At 52.4% G+C, this 16,076-nt stretch overlaps 1 protein-coding gene across 1 annotated transcript; it reads right to left on the bottom strand.

The window, feature by feature from the left end:
- Positions 1-10,923: 10,923 nt before the first annotated feature.
- CDX2 (caudal type homeobox 2) lies at positions 10,924-14,696 on the bottom strand. Its single transcript, XM_059840372.1, has 3 exons — positions 13,957-14,696; positions 11,593-11,738; positions 10,924-11,416 (listed from the first exon to the last, which is right to left on the bottom strand). The coding sequence occupies exons 1-3, from the start codon at positions 14,459-14,461 to the stop codon at positions 11,249-11,251; spliced, it is 819 nt and encodes a 272-aa protein (XP_059696355.1). The 5' UTR covers positions 14,462-14,696; the 3' UTR covers positions 10,924-11,248.
- Between the last annotated feature and the right edge of the window lie 1,380 nt (positions 14,697-16,076).

The following is a 16,076-nucleotide window of genomic DNA, read 5'->3' on the forward strand; positions in this document are numbered from 1 at the left end:
TTTGGTGAAAAGAGAATTAATTTTCCAGGCACCTTCTGCCTTATTAGTGACTTTTCAGAGAAATTACCAAGAGCAGATTCCCAGAGCTCAAATGCAGAAGCCAGTCAGGATGGGCCTACAAGGTAAGTAGAGGAATGGTACTCCAGAGAGTGATGGAAGGCAGCACTGTCAGAGGGTGGACAGCCTGAAGGATGAGCTGGCACTGAAAGCAGGAGAGGTCAGAAGGGAGGCAAATGAAGGCTGAAGCAGTTGGTTTGTTATGGGGAGAAGCCAGAGGGAGGCATTAATGGAGAAGGGTGAAGAAAAAAGTAACTGATGTAATGCCAAGACCTCAACAGCTACAGGATTATGACACCAATGAGGTCATTAGCTGGGAATGCCATTTGGCTTCTAGGGAAAAGTCATGGTACAGAAACCAGGTGTTTTGTGTGTTTTACTTAGCTGTTAATTGCAGCTTGCGCCTTCCTTGTAGAAGCCTAATTCCCCCTTGTAATGTGATGGAGTTTTCTCACTTGTCTTCACATTCCTCCTGGTCCATACACTAAAGGAAAGTGTTGTGATTCTGTCAGAGATTTCCATTTAATGCAGTTGCTCTGCAGCAGTGTTTGTTCACTGTTACATGTAGGGTTTGTTCCAGCTGTTCCTGCTTATGACAAATCAGGTACTTAGAGTCCTGCTTGCTCAGAGCTCTAAGTCAAGCTCTGTCTTGGCAAAAAAACTTACAGACCTGCCTGACAGTTCTTGTGAAAATAATCCAAATTCATTTAGATGCAGGCACTGGAAATTGTCAGAAAATCTGCGGAGATGTGGGAGATAAAAATCCATTTAGGGTGGCAGATTTATGTCCTGCTCCAGCAAAGTCCCATTTGTCCCTATATCTCCTTTTATCCCATCCTCTCAGCTTGGATCTGAGGAGTGAGGTAAGCCCCACAGCAGCACTGCTCATGGAAGGTCTGGAATATCCCACCCTCAGTGTGGTGTCCCAGCTGCTGGATTACAGAGGGCTGGGAGTAGTGCTGGCTTGTTGGAAAATCTTAGTGTCCATGCTTCTCCTCCTGATGTGATCCCTAGATAGGTCAGGGCTTTATTCTTCACTGGCTGCAGCTCTAGGAACACTTGGGAGAGTGTGGGGAGGGAGGCTCAGGAGAGACAGGGCTTTCACAGGCTGGCATCAGGAGCTAGGAAGAGACAAGCTGACACCTGCAGGCTGTGTCCGCATGGAGCTGGGGAAGGCAGATCCAGGGAGCTGCGGGGTTACCTCTGCAATGCCAGCCTGGCACCCTGCCTGCTGATGGGGCACGGAGCTGGTGATGGAGGAAGATGCAGCAGGAGCTAAAAAGCATCCAGGGAGGGAGTAACTAAAGAGACAGTGCTTCCCCCCATGCCATAGGGAAGGAATTGTAGCTGGGAGCCAGAAGAGTGGCAGAGAGGAGTAACAATTTGCTTTCAAGCCTTCTCCCTCCTTCAGGCATACATGGAATAAAACATAGGGCAGAAAGCAATGAGGCAGATGGAGGAACCACCAGGCAAGGGCAGAACTGGAGAGCAGCAATGGATGGGCAAGAGCCAGGAAGCTGCCACACCCCAATCTGAGGGTGCAGTGGCATGTCACATTAATCTGAAATCCCAGCACTCCCTCTCTGCCTCCTGTTTCTGCAGCAAACAGAAGCAGCTGGATGAGACAGCTCAACTCATCAATCCAACAAAATACTCATCATCCTGCAAAAATGGAAATTAAATACCTTTTATTTTAGAAACAGCTCACTGCACATCTGCACTACCTTTGACACAAAGCAGGAGCTTCTGCAGGATCTGGAGGCCACAGAGAAGCAGGCAGGGAAGCAGAGGAGAGTCACCCTTGGGGCCATGGATGCAGCATAGCTACTAGAAGAGTTTCCTCGCCTTCCTCGAGCTTCCTTCTGCAGCCTGACACATCTTGGCTGTTGGCCACCTTAATTTCCCTGCTGCCCCTCCAGAAGACATCCCCCTTTGCCAGGAATCTTTCCATCTTCTGCCATCTCTTAGATGGCCTCTGCTACATCCCCATACACTGTCTGAAGCCATCACTTACTCACTGTAGAGAGACATCCTGAAAGAAGGGGGACTAAGGGAAATTTGGTGGAAGGGAACCTTCAAAGAGGCAGAGACTATTCCAGCTGAGGGCTTGGAAGAGGCATAAAGCCAAGAGTCAGTAAAGGAGATCCAGGCCATGGTCCACAGCTAACTGCAGTCAATGGGACTGATTTGAATGGGTTTTAGACTAGATTAGTGAAAGCAGCTGTAAAAGAGGATATCAGGGGTATGATGACTGTGGAGAACTGAAGATAGAAAAGTGATGAGAAGGAGGAGGGATTTGTTCAGCCATTCAATCACGGTTTATGTAGGACATGTAAAGGCTTTCTTTAGTGCCACCAGAGCTCTCCAGACGGTGCCACAGCCATTGCCAAGTTCTGCTCCATGAGGTCGTGTTTCACATGGCAGCACTGGCTGATGTCTTGTATAGCAGTAGCAACAACTATCCAAAGAAAGGAAAAACGCTGCTGAGGGAGGAAGACAAGTGGAACCGTGCTTGATGCCGCTGTGATGCCTGGCGGGAAATGGATGCTGAACCTCTTCAAACTCTTTATATCCAGCCCTTGTGGCAGAAAAGCAGGAAGGGGAGGAAGGATGCGCCAAACTCCTCTTATGACGTCGGATGAAGGCAGTAAGACAGTTTGGAGGCGGAAACGCATTTCCCATCGCCGGGATCCCGGCGGGGCCGCAGCCACACCGCCACCTGCCGGCCGCGCCGCGCCACTGCAGCCAGCCTGCCAGCCTGCAGTCCGTCCGTCCGTCCGTCCGACTCTGCTGCTGGTTGGAATTCCAGCTATGGTCCCAGACCTTCCTGTTACAATGAGCACATGCTCCTGGGAGTGTGTCTCGACCCCGTTCCAGCCCCACAACACAGAGGTGGTGCAATGAGAGCGATTTTGGCTGTGAGGAAGCTGGCGGCAGATCCCCACTGAAAGCCAAAGGCTCGGGTTGCCTTTGGTCAGCATGCCAGCAGGTTGGCAGATGGGTGCTGACAGCTGTCCTCATCCTGATGGTTCAGCTCTGCCAACTGCACAGGCACAATTCTAGGCCGTGTCTGGGCAAGAACATCAAGAAGCAGTCCTGTGAGTCCAGCACAGGTGCAGCATCTATCCCATCCTGGTGCTTTTGCCTTCCTGCTGAAGAAGTAAACAGAAAGGAGTGGATCTCTAGGGACATTTCACTAGGAGTGTTCAAGTTTGCAGGTATCCATGTCTTCTTACAAAAAACACAAGAAGGAATGCCTTTCTGGAACTGGCTCACGCGATTTCAATGCCACTTGGGAATCTGAGTACATCCATAATCATGAGCATGCCTCATGATCACTCCTCAGCGCTGAACCCAGCTGTCACCAAATGGTCACCAAATGCAGGTGGCTTCTGTGTTACCCTCTAGAACAGGCTGGCTGTACCTAAACCACATCCTGAAAACAGTCTAATGCTTTCCTAACTCTAAATCTCCACCCAGAGGTTTCCTCAGCAAGCAAAAGCTGTCCCAAGCCAACTGCTGGCTGTGGACCACACCAGCCATTTAGTGGCCCAGCTGATGGAGCTGCAGTGCCAAGGAATATTTCCTGGCACTTTTCATTTTGTTAGGACAGATGTGGGAATTCAGCCCTACCTTCACTCATCAAATGGGCAACTTGACTGCAGCAAAGAAGATTTCTGTCACCCAAGCTGGTTCTGGATGACTTCAGAGAATTTCCAGGAGAGTTGATCTTGACTTTGTGAGACAAGTACTCTTCTCAAGGGGTTTGATACTGCAGGAAGCCAGAGCAGTGAAGACCTGGGAGCCAGGCTGAGAACCTCTAAAGCAGGACAGAATAGTTGAATTTGAAGAGCACTGCTGAAAGCATCTGAGCACATGCTGATTTGGGAGAAAGCAGTCTTGTGTCTTTCATAAAACAGCATATATGGAGCGTGATGTTCACAAAGGAACAGCAGATTGAGTGAGGTTAAACATTTAAGGTCAGATAAAAACACACTGCTGATTCCTTCAGCATGAATCATCGTTTTGTGCCGACTGTGCTCCTAACACTTCATACTGGCCCTTGCTTTTTCCTGGACTGTCAGGAAGGCACCAGTGAGTTGAGCAGGTTGAGTGGGCAAGGAAGGGAGTGGCATGGTGAGACACGGTGAAGAACCTGCCTGGAAAGGAGCAGTGGCTGCTGGACTCTCACTCCTTCGCTCTGTGTTTTTTGTGGGCTCTGCCAGCTGCTGTGATACATTTACCTGTGCCTGGGCCCCCTCTCAGCATGGAGGCAGCAGGTACCACTGAGGGCATCCCCTGCTCCAGGGAGCCCTTGGCACTGCAGCCCCAATTCCTTCCCTTACCATGGCAGAAGCAATCTCCTTATCTCTGAGACAGGAAAATTCCTAATATTCTTACTCGTGCTACAGCTCTGTTTTGCTGTCTCTTGCATAAGCCGTCAGCAGCAGGGTATTTGTGTGACAGCAGCTCCCAGCCCACAGCCCATATAGGAGCACTTTGCTACACCAAGAGGGAAGGAGGCAGGTTTCCAGGTGTCCATGGCAGTATGCCTGAGCAGGGATGTGCATTGGAGGAGGCTGAATCCCCCCAGACTCAGGATCACCACAGACTCTGGTGGGCTGCTGGCCCCTCGCCATGCCAGCCCCATCTGCCCCTGCTTGAGCAGCTGCTTTCCTTGGGCCATGTGTATGTTTTCCTGCTCCAGCTCAGGAACGTGTGCCCACAGGCAAGGAGATAACAAAGGGCACGTTTTACTGGCAGGAGCCCTCGGCAGGGACCAAGCCTCTGAGGATGGAAAACACCTTTGGAGTTGCGATAGGAGATTGGTGAGGGAGTGACTGAGAATGAAAGAGTAGGTCCAAAGTGTTGCTCTGGCCTTGGAAGTGCAGGATGTCAGTTACTGGGAACAGAAAAAGGATCATGTTTCTGGATTGAAGTCCTCAAGGAAGAAGCACACTCCTGATAAGAGAAAGTCCCTTTTTCTTCTGAGTCACTACATTCCTGGAAATAGTTGAGCAAGATGTTTTCAGAGACCCCTTTTCAGATCTGCATGGTTAGTTCTATCTCCACCTCTATAGATACATACAAACTTCTTGATGGGGAGGAAAGAAAATCTAAAAAATGAGCATAATTGCCAGAAAAACAGCATACACTTAATATATATGAAAAACGAGTGGTTTGGTTATTCTTCAAATAGCACATTTTTATTATAAACTGGGAAAATATTCTTTGGTATTATGGATAGGAAGGATTCTCACTAATGTAAATTCCATCTCACCTGAAATTTTACAAATAACCAAAAAAACCCTCTAGAACAGGTGAGGACTGGAATTTCCCTGAAACATATTCAAAAGCTCAAGTTATCTTTAAAGACACCTCAGTAGTTAACAGTTGTACAGCTCCTTACATGACTTCCAACAATCTCCGTGAGAGAATTGGCTCATTTTCAAACTGTGAAAAAAGGAAGAAAATTCTCGGATACCTATGCCTCTTGCCTCTTGCTTGATTTAGGAGTTTCAATGCCTTTGGAGGCTCAGAAGGCTTCTTGGTATCCCTGTCTTGCCCGTACTGCACTCGAGGTGCTGAAAAGCAGAATGGTCATCTTAAAAATCCTGACACGCACCCAGTTGTGGAGTGCCCTGAATCAAGCACCTGGTTTCTGTTTGAGTTCTGCATCAAGATGTTCTCCAAGGACTTAATTACAAGCAAGCCTTTGTTGAAAGCCCTAACTGGTGACACTCAGAGAGGGAAGAGACCCAGCAAGTCCTGTAGCCCTTGTAGCCATCTTTCTGTTTGCATGGTCACACCATGGCATGGAAAAATTAGATGACAAGCAATCTCAGTTTCCTGGGCTGTAAGTTTGTCTTGAATGCCAGCAGAGGAAGGGACAGAGCAGTGAGGAGCATCCCTTTCCAAAGAATGCAGGAGATAAGGCAGCTTTTCTCTCACAAAGGTCTTTGGGTCTAGGCAAGTTATCTGCAGGACAGGCTGTAACTCTGTGGAAGGCAGCAGGACGTGTCGGGGGAACAGGATCTGACTCAAAAGCAAAACTGCACGAGCTTGCGACAGCTGCCCAAAAATACCTGGGTGACTAAGGGAAGAAGAATGCTGAAAGCAGGGAAGCTCCATGTGTTCTGTTTGGCTTGTTCTCTCCTTTCAGCATAGCACTAAAAGCAGTGGTTTCCCCCGAGTCCTGCCTGTTGCAGCTGGATGCAGGGGCGCTGAGGTGCAGATGTTGCATTTGGCATCTTTCTAATTTTCTTCAGTCCAGCTCAAGTGCTAGGGATCAGCAGGTTGTAAATGAGCTGTCAGAAATTTAAACCAAAGGAGGCTGGTTTTAGACTAGATATGAGGAATAAATTTTTACAATGAGAGTGGTGAAACTGGAACATGTTTCCCAGAGAGGGCATGAAGGCCATGGATTGCCCAGAGAGGTGGTAGATGTCCCATCCCTGGAAATATTCAAGGTCAGGTTGGACAGGCCTCTGAGCAACCTGATCTGTTTGAAGATGTCCCTGCTCATTGCAGGGCAGAAGGACCTAGGTGAGTTTTAAAGGCCCCTTCCAACCCACATTATTACATTAATCTATGAAGCACACTTAAGAAAGGTAATTATGAACTTCCCTCAGTTGAAAAATTGAATCAAAACACCTACCTGGACCAATAGGTCAGATATTACAATAAATAGATTATCTATTATACATATTGCACTAGATATTATCTTAAATGAGTTAGTGGATTTTAATTAGAGGAAATTAGGAGCAATGAGAAAATTATTCATGTCATTTACCAGTGGTTAACTGGTCTGGAGTCTAATGAATGCCACAGATTGGTATCTAGACATCTGTGTGAATATGTGATGAGAAACATCCATGAGTTTTCATCCTCCATTTTCCTATATCTACTTTGAAGCAGGAGGATCCAGTGGGTGTCATCCCCAAACAGGTGACACCTCAATTTAGAAATACAGGGCTTGAAAGGGATTCCCAAGTCTCTAATTCCAGTCTCCTGGCAACAAACTGTTTGTTTTCATGAATAGCTCAAATTTTTCCTGTTTCTTTGCAAGTAACTCTCTGCTGCCCTCTTTGAAGGAGGGTAAGTTTGACTTCTGAAAGTGTCAAAAACTGAGAATGGAACTGGGGGCATTGCAGAAGCAGAGACTTTAATTAGAAGAAACTGTCTGTGTTCACCTGAGTCACAGTGTGTCAGAACATGCAGGTGAGAAGGAAGCAGCCCTTCCTCATCAGCAAGGAGGGCAGGAACATCCTGCTCCCTCTAAGAGCTATTCTGGAGCAAAGCCCAGAAGGCTGCTAAGGCTTCTGGGAGAGTTTGTTCCCATCTGTCCCCAGAGATTTCTGACACTTCCCTGCCATGGCTTTCTGACAGTAACCAGAGCTGTTTTGCTAGGGTGATTCCTGGCATGCACCTCCCTGGCACTGTACTCTGCTGGGTCAGGCCACCCATCCCATGGCCTCTCACTCCAAGGAGGCCTTGTTCTCTCGCTGAGCTGCCCCTGCAGCTGGACTGCCCCCGGCAGACTTGCGTCCTGCTGACTTTGTTAACATTTACAAGCTCTTTGCTTCCTGGAAGGCCTCCAGTGCTGCTTCTCGGGCATCAGTTCAGGGTTTGCTTCCAGCTCTAGCTGCTCTAAACTTCAGCACACAGTTCCATGCTTGTGTGGGACCGAGGGAAAGTATTTGGTCATGAATTTTGGCTATGACACAGCAGAGCTGTGTCAACAGAATTGTAAGCTCCATTATTGCCTTTTCCACACCAGCTGCTGATGGAGTAGCAAGGAGAAACCTATGGCCTCACACAGTCCTCTGGAGCCATGATTTCAGTCAGGCATAGCAAATCCCCCCTCAGTTTCTGGAGGATGGGCTCTGTCCTCTGTTAGATGGCTGGGATATGTGCTTCTAACCCCTGCTTCATCCGCAGATGGAAACAGCCTGGACAGAGGTCACTCCTGTGGGAAAAATGCTGGATGAACAATATGTTTTGAGGTGTTGCTTACTCCTGATGTAAGATCTTTATTTTTTTTCTTTTATAAAAAGCTTCCTGTCTTCATTCTGCAGCAGCTTTAACCTGTTGAGCCCACCAGCCTGGGTTGGCTAGCTGCTGCAGGACTGCATGGAGCTCTGTGAGAATTGAAAACACCCATGGGCTGCTCACCACAACCAGCTCACCTCTGACAAAGAGAGCTTCTGGTTCAATGTCATAGTTCAGCTATGGACTGATCCAGGTGCCTGTAAATATCCACTCAAACAGGACACATAGTTTGTTCCTTTTTACACTCCTTTATGGTGCATGAGGAATATAAAGGAAGATGGAAGCTTGATGGTTTGCTTGCTTGGGAATAGGAGAGGGAACGTATTTGAAATTGGAGTGGATATGATTTACTTTGTTACTTGCTTCTTACACTCAGAAATCTGAGTTCTGTGTTGCCAAAGTAAAGAATTTGAGGAGAGCTCAGAAAATGAATGCTCGCTAATAGATATCAAGAGATCTGGAATGGGGATGTTTAAAATGTGTCAGGTTTGTTGGTGTATCTCCAATGAGCTTTTTGGAGAAAAACACTTCTGTGGGCATCAAACAGGAACCTCAATGAGGGCAAGTGTTGTTCTCAAAAGTCCTACAGGCAAGAAAGAAATTTTCACACTTTCAGCATTAAAAATCCCAGCCCACAAAGCACACGACTGAAAGATTACAGGGACTGTCCCAAATGTTGCCATGCCTGGGCTGGTGCCAGAGGTAACTGTGCCACCACTGCAGCAAGGAGTCCTGGATTCTGCCAGTCCCGTGTCAGCCCAGCCCCACGGGCATAGGTAAATGCCAACAAAACCACAGCAAGCAGCACCTCTTAAACCCTCAGATCCTCTGTGATTAATTTACTTATTGATGGTCTTTCATAACTCTGTGGTCATCTTTTTTTCTCACTGCCATTAATTATTCCTGAGAGCAAATAAAAGGGCCCACCGATATCTCTCCCTCCCACTCAGCACAGCCAGCTTTTCCTTAGGGCGAAAAAACTTGTGCTCATTTGCAGTGGGACAATGCCGACTTTTGAACCTCTAACCACTAAACAAACAAACCTTGCGCTCTGCTCCACAATCCAAACAGGCTTTATTGACAAGGGTATCGCAGCAACGCGCAGCAGCTCCGGCAGCAGCCGGGCCGGGATCAATGCTGCTGCGGGGGTGGCCCCGGGCGCCAGAGCACATCCTCGAAGGGGCGGCCCCGCCCGGGGCTGCTGCCGCCCCAGAGCCCTCGGGCCGGGGACAGCGCAGAGGGAGGAGAGGGCCATGGTGCCTGCAAAGCCTTTCCAGCTCGGAGAGCCCTGGGACAACTGCTCTGCACTGGTTTGGGGCTGGTGCTGCAGAGCTCAGACCCTCGGTGCGGGTGCTGCTCAGCTTTGGCTGTCCCCAGCAGCTCCTCCAGAATGATCCAAGGACCCTTCAGAGTCACAGAAGGATGAATCTGGCTCCTGCCTCCCTCTGATCAGGAACAAAGCATGGACATTGGACCCAGCAGGACGTACTCTGTGTCAAGCCCACGTGCAATGAGCATGACTGCTTTGGGGCTGCACCCATGTTTCCTGGCCAGGCTCACTTCAGAGACCACATGAAATGCAGCAGGAAATCAAGCAGGTTCCTTCCACTGGAGCTGCTGCCTCCCACCACAGTCTTCTCCCATGCACAGGAACCCTGGATCAGGTTTTCATGGCCACATGTCAGCTCTCGGACTGCCAGCCCCTGGCCCTGCAAGGCATGGAGCTGCATGCAGACAAAATGCAGTGCAGAGTCTTTGGGGCTGGTGCTTTCCATTTCCCCAAGTTCCCTTAGGCAGAGAGAGCTGCCCTGTCAGTAGAGTCTGTCCCTGACCAGACCATTCACCCCAGGCAGTTCTGTAGATGCTGCTAGCATTTGGCTTTCAGCAAAAAGATAAGAAAAGCTTCAACAAGGAAGAAACCAAAAGAAGACAAATGGAATAACTTAAATAAATTTGATAACCAAAACTGAACAGCATGGGGCTCAATCCTGGGGAAGTCAATAATCCACATAACATGTTTGGGGCTGGACAGTGTTCCCATCATCCCTGCTGGGCCCAGGCCCTCATGAGCTGGCTCCACACCCAGCCAAGGGCACTGGCTGCAGCGTGGCTGCTCCAGCCCGGCGTCACTTCGCAGTTGGACTTCTCCCATCCCTAAGTAAGAAGTACATATGGCAAACAGCCAGGGTGATTTGGCCAAATCAGCTGGACTTTCCTAGTTTTCATCTCTGCCTAAGTGAATCTTTTGGCCTCTCTACCCCGATCCCCACCATTTAGCCAGCATGTAGAAATGGGCCACAGCCTGTGCAAAGTAGGTTCTGATAGAGCACAGGGCTCTTCCAAGGATTTCTGCTTCTGATGGAGCTGTGATGAAGCCTACATAAAGCTGATAAAATCAAGGGAACTCTGGAAAATCAACTGAAACAGCTCCTCCCTCCCCCCCCAACAATTCAGAAATTGTGAGGATGTGAGGAACCACACACAGTTTAACCAAAGGGACATTGCACATACAAATAAGGCTCCTCACTTCAGTGTGACAGGACACCTTTTTCAGAAGAGATTAAATTCTTTCAATTTCTCTGCAGAGAAGCTAATAAATCTGGATGGATTACTATCTGCACTGGATTTATGGGCTCTTTTACAAGTGCCTAACATTAAGCAATTCACTTCTGAACGTTTAAACAGTGCCTTATCTTGTCTGCTCTGACCCTCAGGGCAGAATGAACATTTTGCATATTCATGGTTGCAAGAAGAAAATAAAATAAAATATAAAATAAAAAAAATGTGCTTTAATTTTTTTTTTTCCTGCTAAAATTCATCATTAGCCCAACAACATTGCAAAGGTCTTTTGGACCCATCCCTGAGATATACCGGGGGTTGACTGGCAGGCAGCGCCCACACTTTATCTAACAAATTCCAGGGTAAAAAAAAGCACCCAAACATAATAATAATATTATTAAAGCGATGGACACGCTTCCCCCGGACGACGAGACACATACACTGTACACCTGTACACACGGCCGGCCCCGCGGGGCGGTGTAGTGCATCGGGGGGGCCGCTCCCTCCGTGCCCCCCGGCCAGGCCCGGCCCGCTCCGCTGCGTCCTCCAGCAGTCCCTGCGCCGCTGTCCCCGGCCGCTGTCACTGCGGGGCCGCGGGGCCCAGCCCGGCCGCGGCCGCCCCCGCCGCGGGACCCTGCAAGGAGGCGCTGGGGCTGAGGGGCTCCGCGCCGCCGGGCTGCGCCTGCTGCAGCTTCTTCTTGTTGATCTTCCTCTCCTTCGCCCGCCTATTCTGGAACCAGATTTTCACCTGCCAGGAGGTGGACAGGAGAGTGAGGGGGGACAGCTCGCCGGGGATCTATCCCCCTCCCAGGGGCTCTCACCGAGAGCGCATCCCAACCCCGAGCATCCCAACCCCGCCATCCCTGCCCCCGCGCAGTCCAGGCACACGTGGCGTGCACTGCGAGCGCCACTTTTGGGACAGACCTGCCTCTCCGACAGCCCCAGGTTGGAGGCCAGCTCCGCTTTTCTCCGGATGGTGATGTAGCGGCTGTAGTGAAACTCCTTCTCCAGCTCCAGCCGCTGGTGGTCGGTGTACACGACGCGGTACTTGTCTTTCGTCCTGGTTTTAACTGCGGAGCACAAAGCCAGGGTTGGGAAAGTCAAAGCCAAAGGGCAGAGCAGAGCCGTTCTGCGGTGCAGAGCGATCAGGAGCAGTCCTATCCCCCCCTCCCGGGCTTGCTGCTCGCCTCACCCTGCCCTGCCCTCAGCAGAGGAGAGGAGACGTTCCGCAGTTCCTTGGGGACGTGGGACATCAATGCCGGGCATGCCGGCGGGCGCAGGGCTCCCAGCCCCGGCTGGCAGCCCTGGCCCCACCGCGCACGCCCGCCTTGCAAGGGGACACCTTCACTGTGCACTTGTTGGCTTTTGGTTTTATTTTGCCTTCCCTAGCGACAACAAACTTTTTATAGAGAAAGAGGAAAAGGGAAAGAAAGAAAGAAAAGGCCCGTTAAGGGCACGGTGATTTCGTTTCTAAACGAGAAACAGCCGTCTAAGGGCGGAGAATCGGGAGCGGCTGCGGGGAACCACTCCTGAGGCGGCCAGCTCCCCCTTTTCTGTTACGGCACGGGGGCTACAGGGATTTCTTAGGAAGCCTGGAAGTGTGACGTACAACTTCGGAGCTCAAAAAACCCAACAACTCAAGCCAACAAACAAACAAACAAAAAACCCCAAACCAAACACCGAAACCCCGAGGGAATCCGAAGGCGAACGCCAGCTAGCAGCCGGTGAGAGTGCATCGCCGCAGCCGCTGACCTCCTTTTTCCCGAGGGTTTCTTGTTTAACTGGTTGTGTCCCCGGCCCTCCCGTTCCCCAGGGAGCCGAGGCGGGGAGTCTCTGCCCCCAAGGTGCTTAATGGCTAGCAGGCTGACTTTGTTCAGGTAAACTCTCTGCAAACCACAACAAAAGCACCCTGTAAAGATACAAGCCTGATCAGAGAAAACTCCCCAGAGCCAGTGAATAGGGAACACAGTCCCAAACAATGCAGGACAAGGAGATCTTATCAAAGAAAAACCCTTCTCAAAGCCTTAATGACAGCTACATTCTGTTTGAATTACCACTACTGAACAAATGGCGGCAGGCGCTTTCATCCCCCCAGCTCTGCACATTAACATAAACACTGGCTCCAAAGGCAGAATTTGAATGGAGACAAGGGACCGGCCACCACCGCACAAGCCCAAACTGTGGGAACACCTCGGGCTGCTGTGGGAAGCGCGGTGGGCCTGTAAGAGTTCCGCTGGCACCAGCACCGTGCTCCGGTGCCCACCGCAGTGTCAGCGGTGGGCACCGGAACACGGAGGCTTTTCCCCCGGGGCGCGGGGGCCACAGGCGTAGCCGGGATTCCCGCACCGCTCCGCTCCCACCGGGGTACCCCCGCCGGCCCTGCCGTCGGTCACGCAAGGCAGGGGATAAGAGGGGAATGCCATAAGTCATTATTCACTGCGAAAGTCGTCATCCTTTTTTTTTTTTTTTTTTTTTTGTGCCACTATATACAAATATTTTAAAATTTAAAAAAACAAAGAAGCAAAAAAAAAAAAAAAAAAGAAAAAAGAAAAGAGGAGATAGTAGCCGTGGAAGACGTATATCAAAGCTCGGGACACGCATGTCCCTTGGTAGATGCACGGTGGGAATGAAAGAGAGGGTCTGCGGGGGTATTAACATCACAAGGGAGAGCGGCGCCGGCTACAGCCTGGCCCGAGAGGGCACGCCCTCGCACGGCCCGGCCCGGCCCGGCCCGGCCCTGCCGGGGGCACAGCACGGCCCGCAGGGATCGGGCTGGCAAGTGGCGGCCGCTGTTGCTCGGGAGGCCTGGCCGCACGGAGACCTTAATAAAGGGCAGGCGCCCAGTGACTCAGAAACAAATGCGGAGCGACACCGGCCGATGATTTATATGACTATAATTGGTTATAAAAATCTTCTAAGTGGCTATAAGCAGGAGAGCCGAGCAGTGGCAGGAAGAGCGAGCGTTTCCTCGGGATCCGGACCATTCCACCCTGCTCCGCAGGAGCGCACCCCCGGGCACTGAGCTCCGGGGCCGGCAGCGGCTTCTCGCCGGCCGAGCGCCGCTCCTTCCGTTGCCGGCCCGGCACTCGGCAGTGAGCGCGGACGGGCTGTTGGTAGAGCCCGGCGGCCCTGTTCTCCCGAGGACAGACCCTCGGAGGGGTTTGTTTCGGGGAGCTCTCCCCGACAAAAGGCTTTGCCAAGCTGCCCGGTGAAATGGGGAGCCGGCGGCGCCCCGAGGGAGTCGTCGGAGGGGCAGCCCCCGCCCGCCTGGTCCCGGCCCGCACTTACCCTGGCTGCTGAGCGGGGGCTGCGCCGGCTTCCTCATCCACTCGCAGAGGCCGCGGCGCTGCCCACCGGGGGAGAGCGGCTCGGGGGCGGCGCTGGCAGCGGCGCTGGCGGCGTTGAGGGGCTGCATGACCCCGGCGGAGCAGTGGGGCGCGGGGCCGGCGTGGTGGTGGGCGTGCGGGTGGTGGTGATGGTGGTGGTGGTAGTCGGCGGGGCTGTAGGCCATGGGGGCGGCGGGGGAGCCCCCGTTGAGGCCGTGGACGGCGCCGGCGGCCGGCGGCGCCCCTTGGCCATAGGTGCCCCAGTCGTCGCGGAGCGGGGCGGCGTAGGGCGCAGGCCAGGCCGGCCCGGGGGACTGGGCGCCGTCGAGGTTCACATGGTACCCGCCGTAGTCCGCGTACTGCGGGGCACCGACGAAGTTCTGCGCCGCCAGGTTAAGCCCCCCCGAGTGCCGCACCGGGCCGGGGTACATGGGCCCGTCCTTCTCCAGGAGGTAGCTCACGTACATGCTGGCGGGGCCCCGGCGGCGGCTCTCCACATGCTGCTCGGGGCTCTCGCCGCGGCGCGCCTGCGGCTGCCTGGGGCCGGGCTGCCCGGGGCGGGGAGGGGGCAGGCGGAGAGGCCGCGGCCCCGCTCTGCGCTCCGCGCTCCCGGTCCGCGCTCCCGGTCCGAATCCAATGGCCTGCAGTCCTTACATGATTAACGATTGTTTACAAGGCTCTATTAGTAATGGCCCAGACACACCAAAGGCAGGTGACGTGGAGAGGCGCTGGGTATATAGCTACTACCCCTAAAAGACGATTTGCATTTAAAAAGATAAGGAGAGGGCAGCGACCTGATCACAGCTAAATATTCAAGCCTTTATTGTTTAAGAGCTTCCTCCTTCCATTGCAACCTGGTGCACTTTAACCTCCAATCACAGGTTCAAAGGATGAAATCAAGAGACTTGCAAAAGACAGAGAGGGAGATCTAAGGGCGAGGGTGGGAATATGGGAGCCGTGTATCACGGCCGATCTGTAGGCAGCACTTTAGCCAGCTCTTTTCTGTGCTTTGGTATTGGGGGGTGGGCGGGGGGGTGGGGAAGGGGCGGAAGAGGAGGGAGTTTTGATTAAAAATCCACAAAGCCATTTTGTCGTGGTTGTTTTGAGCAACAAACCCCATCTCGACGGCCTACTGCTTTTTGTAAAACGCTTCCCACCCGCTCCCTCTCCCGCTCGGTCATGGGCCATGAAGGCGAGGTAAGAGGAGAAATTCCCCCCTCCAAGAGCGCTGTCTCATTCCTCCGCGTGTGTCTACAGAACTTTGAGGTCGGGCGCGCCCAGCAGGTCCGGAAAAGGACGAGGACTGAGGGTGCCTTCGTCGAAAACACCCTCTGCTCTCAGACCCACCGCTGGAGCGAGGCCGGATAATCCCGACGCCCGAAGGGACCTTGGGACCGAGGCAGGGGATGGTTCTCCTCAAGGAGGGAACCACCAACCTCCTCCCGGAGCCCGTCACCTCATTGGGCGATTCTCTCGCTGTAGCGCGGCCGAGCCCGCGGGAAGCCCGGCGGCTTGTCCCTCCAGGCACACACTTCTTCCCTCCCCAACTCCTTGGAAACCCTCTGGAAATGCTGGCTCTGGAAGGGCGGCTCCCAGGCAAGCGGCAGCCGACTCCCCCAGCCCAGCCAGTCCCCTTTGAAGAGGCGACCCCCTCTCAGCTTCCCCCCGCCGCTTTTATGCTTTAACTTTTCACCCTGAGCGGGGACAATGCGAGACGATGTTTGCATATTCGCATCTTTTCCCATGACACAGCGAGGAAACCTTTCACCCGCCGAGAAAAAATGGATGGGGACGGGAATGTCCCCCCGTTTTCCCAGCACTTTTCGCCGCAGCAGCGCAGCATCGTCTCAGCCATTCTCACCGGCTTTCCCGGTCCCTTGGGGCGGCTGCGGCTCGGTTCTACCGGGGCTCCCCAGACGGGCCCCGCGCTGTCCCGGACCCTCATGTCCAGGGTATTACATACGGAATCGTGTCCCAAGGGTGCTTTTACTTCCACATGGGTGGCTGTTCTGTCTCAGGAGTGTCGCTGAGACGGGGTGTCTTGCAGCTGAGGGCGGATTTCAGCTCCGCAAAGGCAGATAT

Source organism: Haemorhous mexicanus, chromosome 2 (assembly GCF_027477595.1).
Source record: "Haemorhous mexicanus isolate bHaeMex1 chromosome 2, bHaeMex1.pri, whole genome shotgun sequence".
In the NCBI taxonomy this organism is placed as follows: Eukaryota; Metazoa; Chordata; class Aves; order Passeriformes; family Fringillidae; genus Haemorhous; species Haemorhous mexicanus.

Excerpts from the sequence above, each read along its gene's own strand:
- CDX2 (XM_059840372.1), bottom strand. The coding sequence starts at position 14,461 with ATGTACGTGAGCTACCTCCTGGAGAAGGACGGGCCCATGTACCCCGGC. Across the intron at positions 11,739-13,956 it reads GCCCCCGCTCAGCAGCCAGG|TTAAAACCAGGACGAAAGAC; the intron begins GTAAGTGCGGGC and ends TGTGCTCCGCAG. Across the intron at positions 11,417-11,592 it reads TGGGGCTGTCGGAGAGGCAG|GTGAAAATCTGGTTCCAGAA; the intron begins GTCTGTCCCAAA and ends ACCTCCTGGCAG.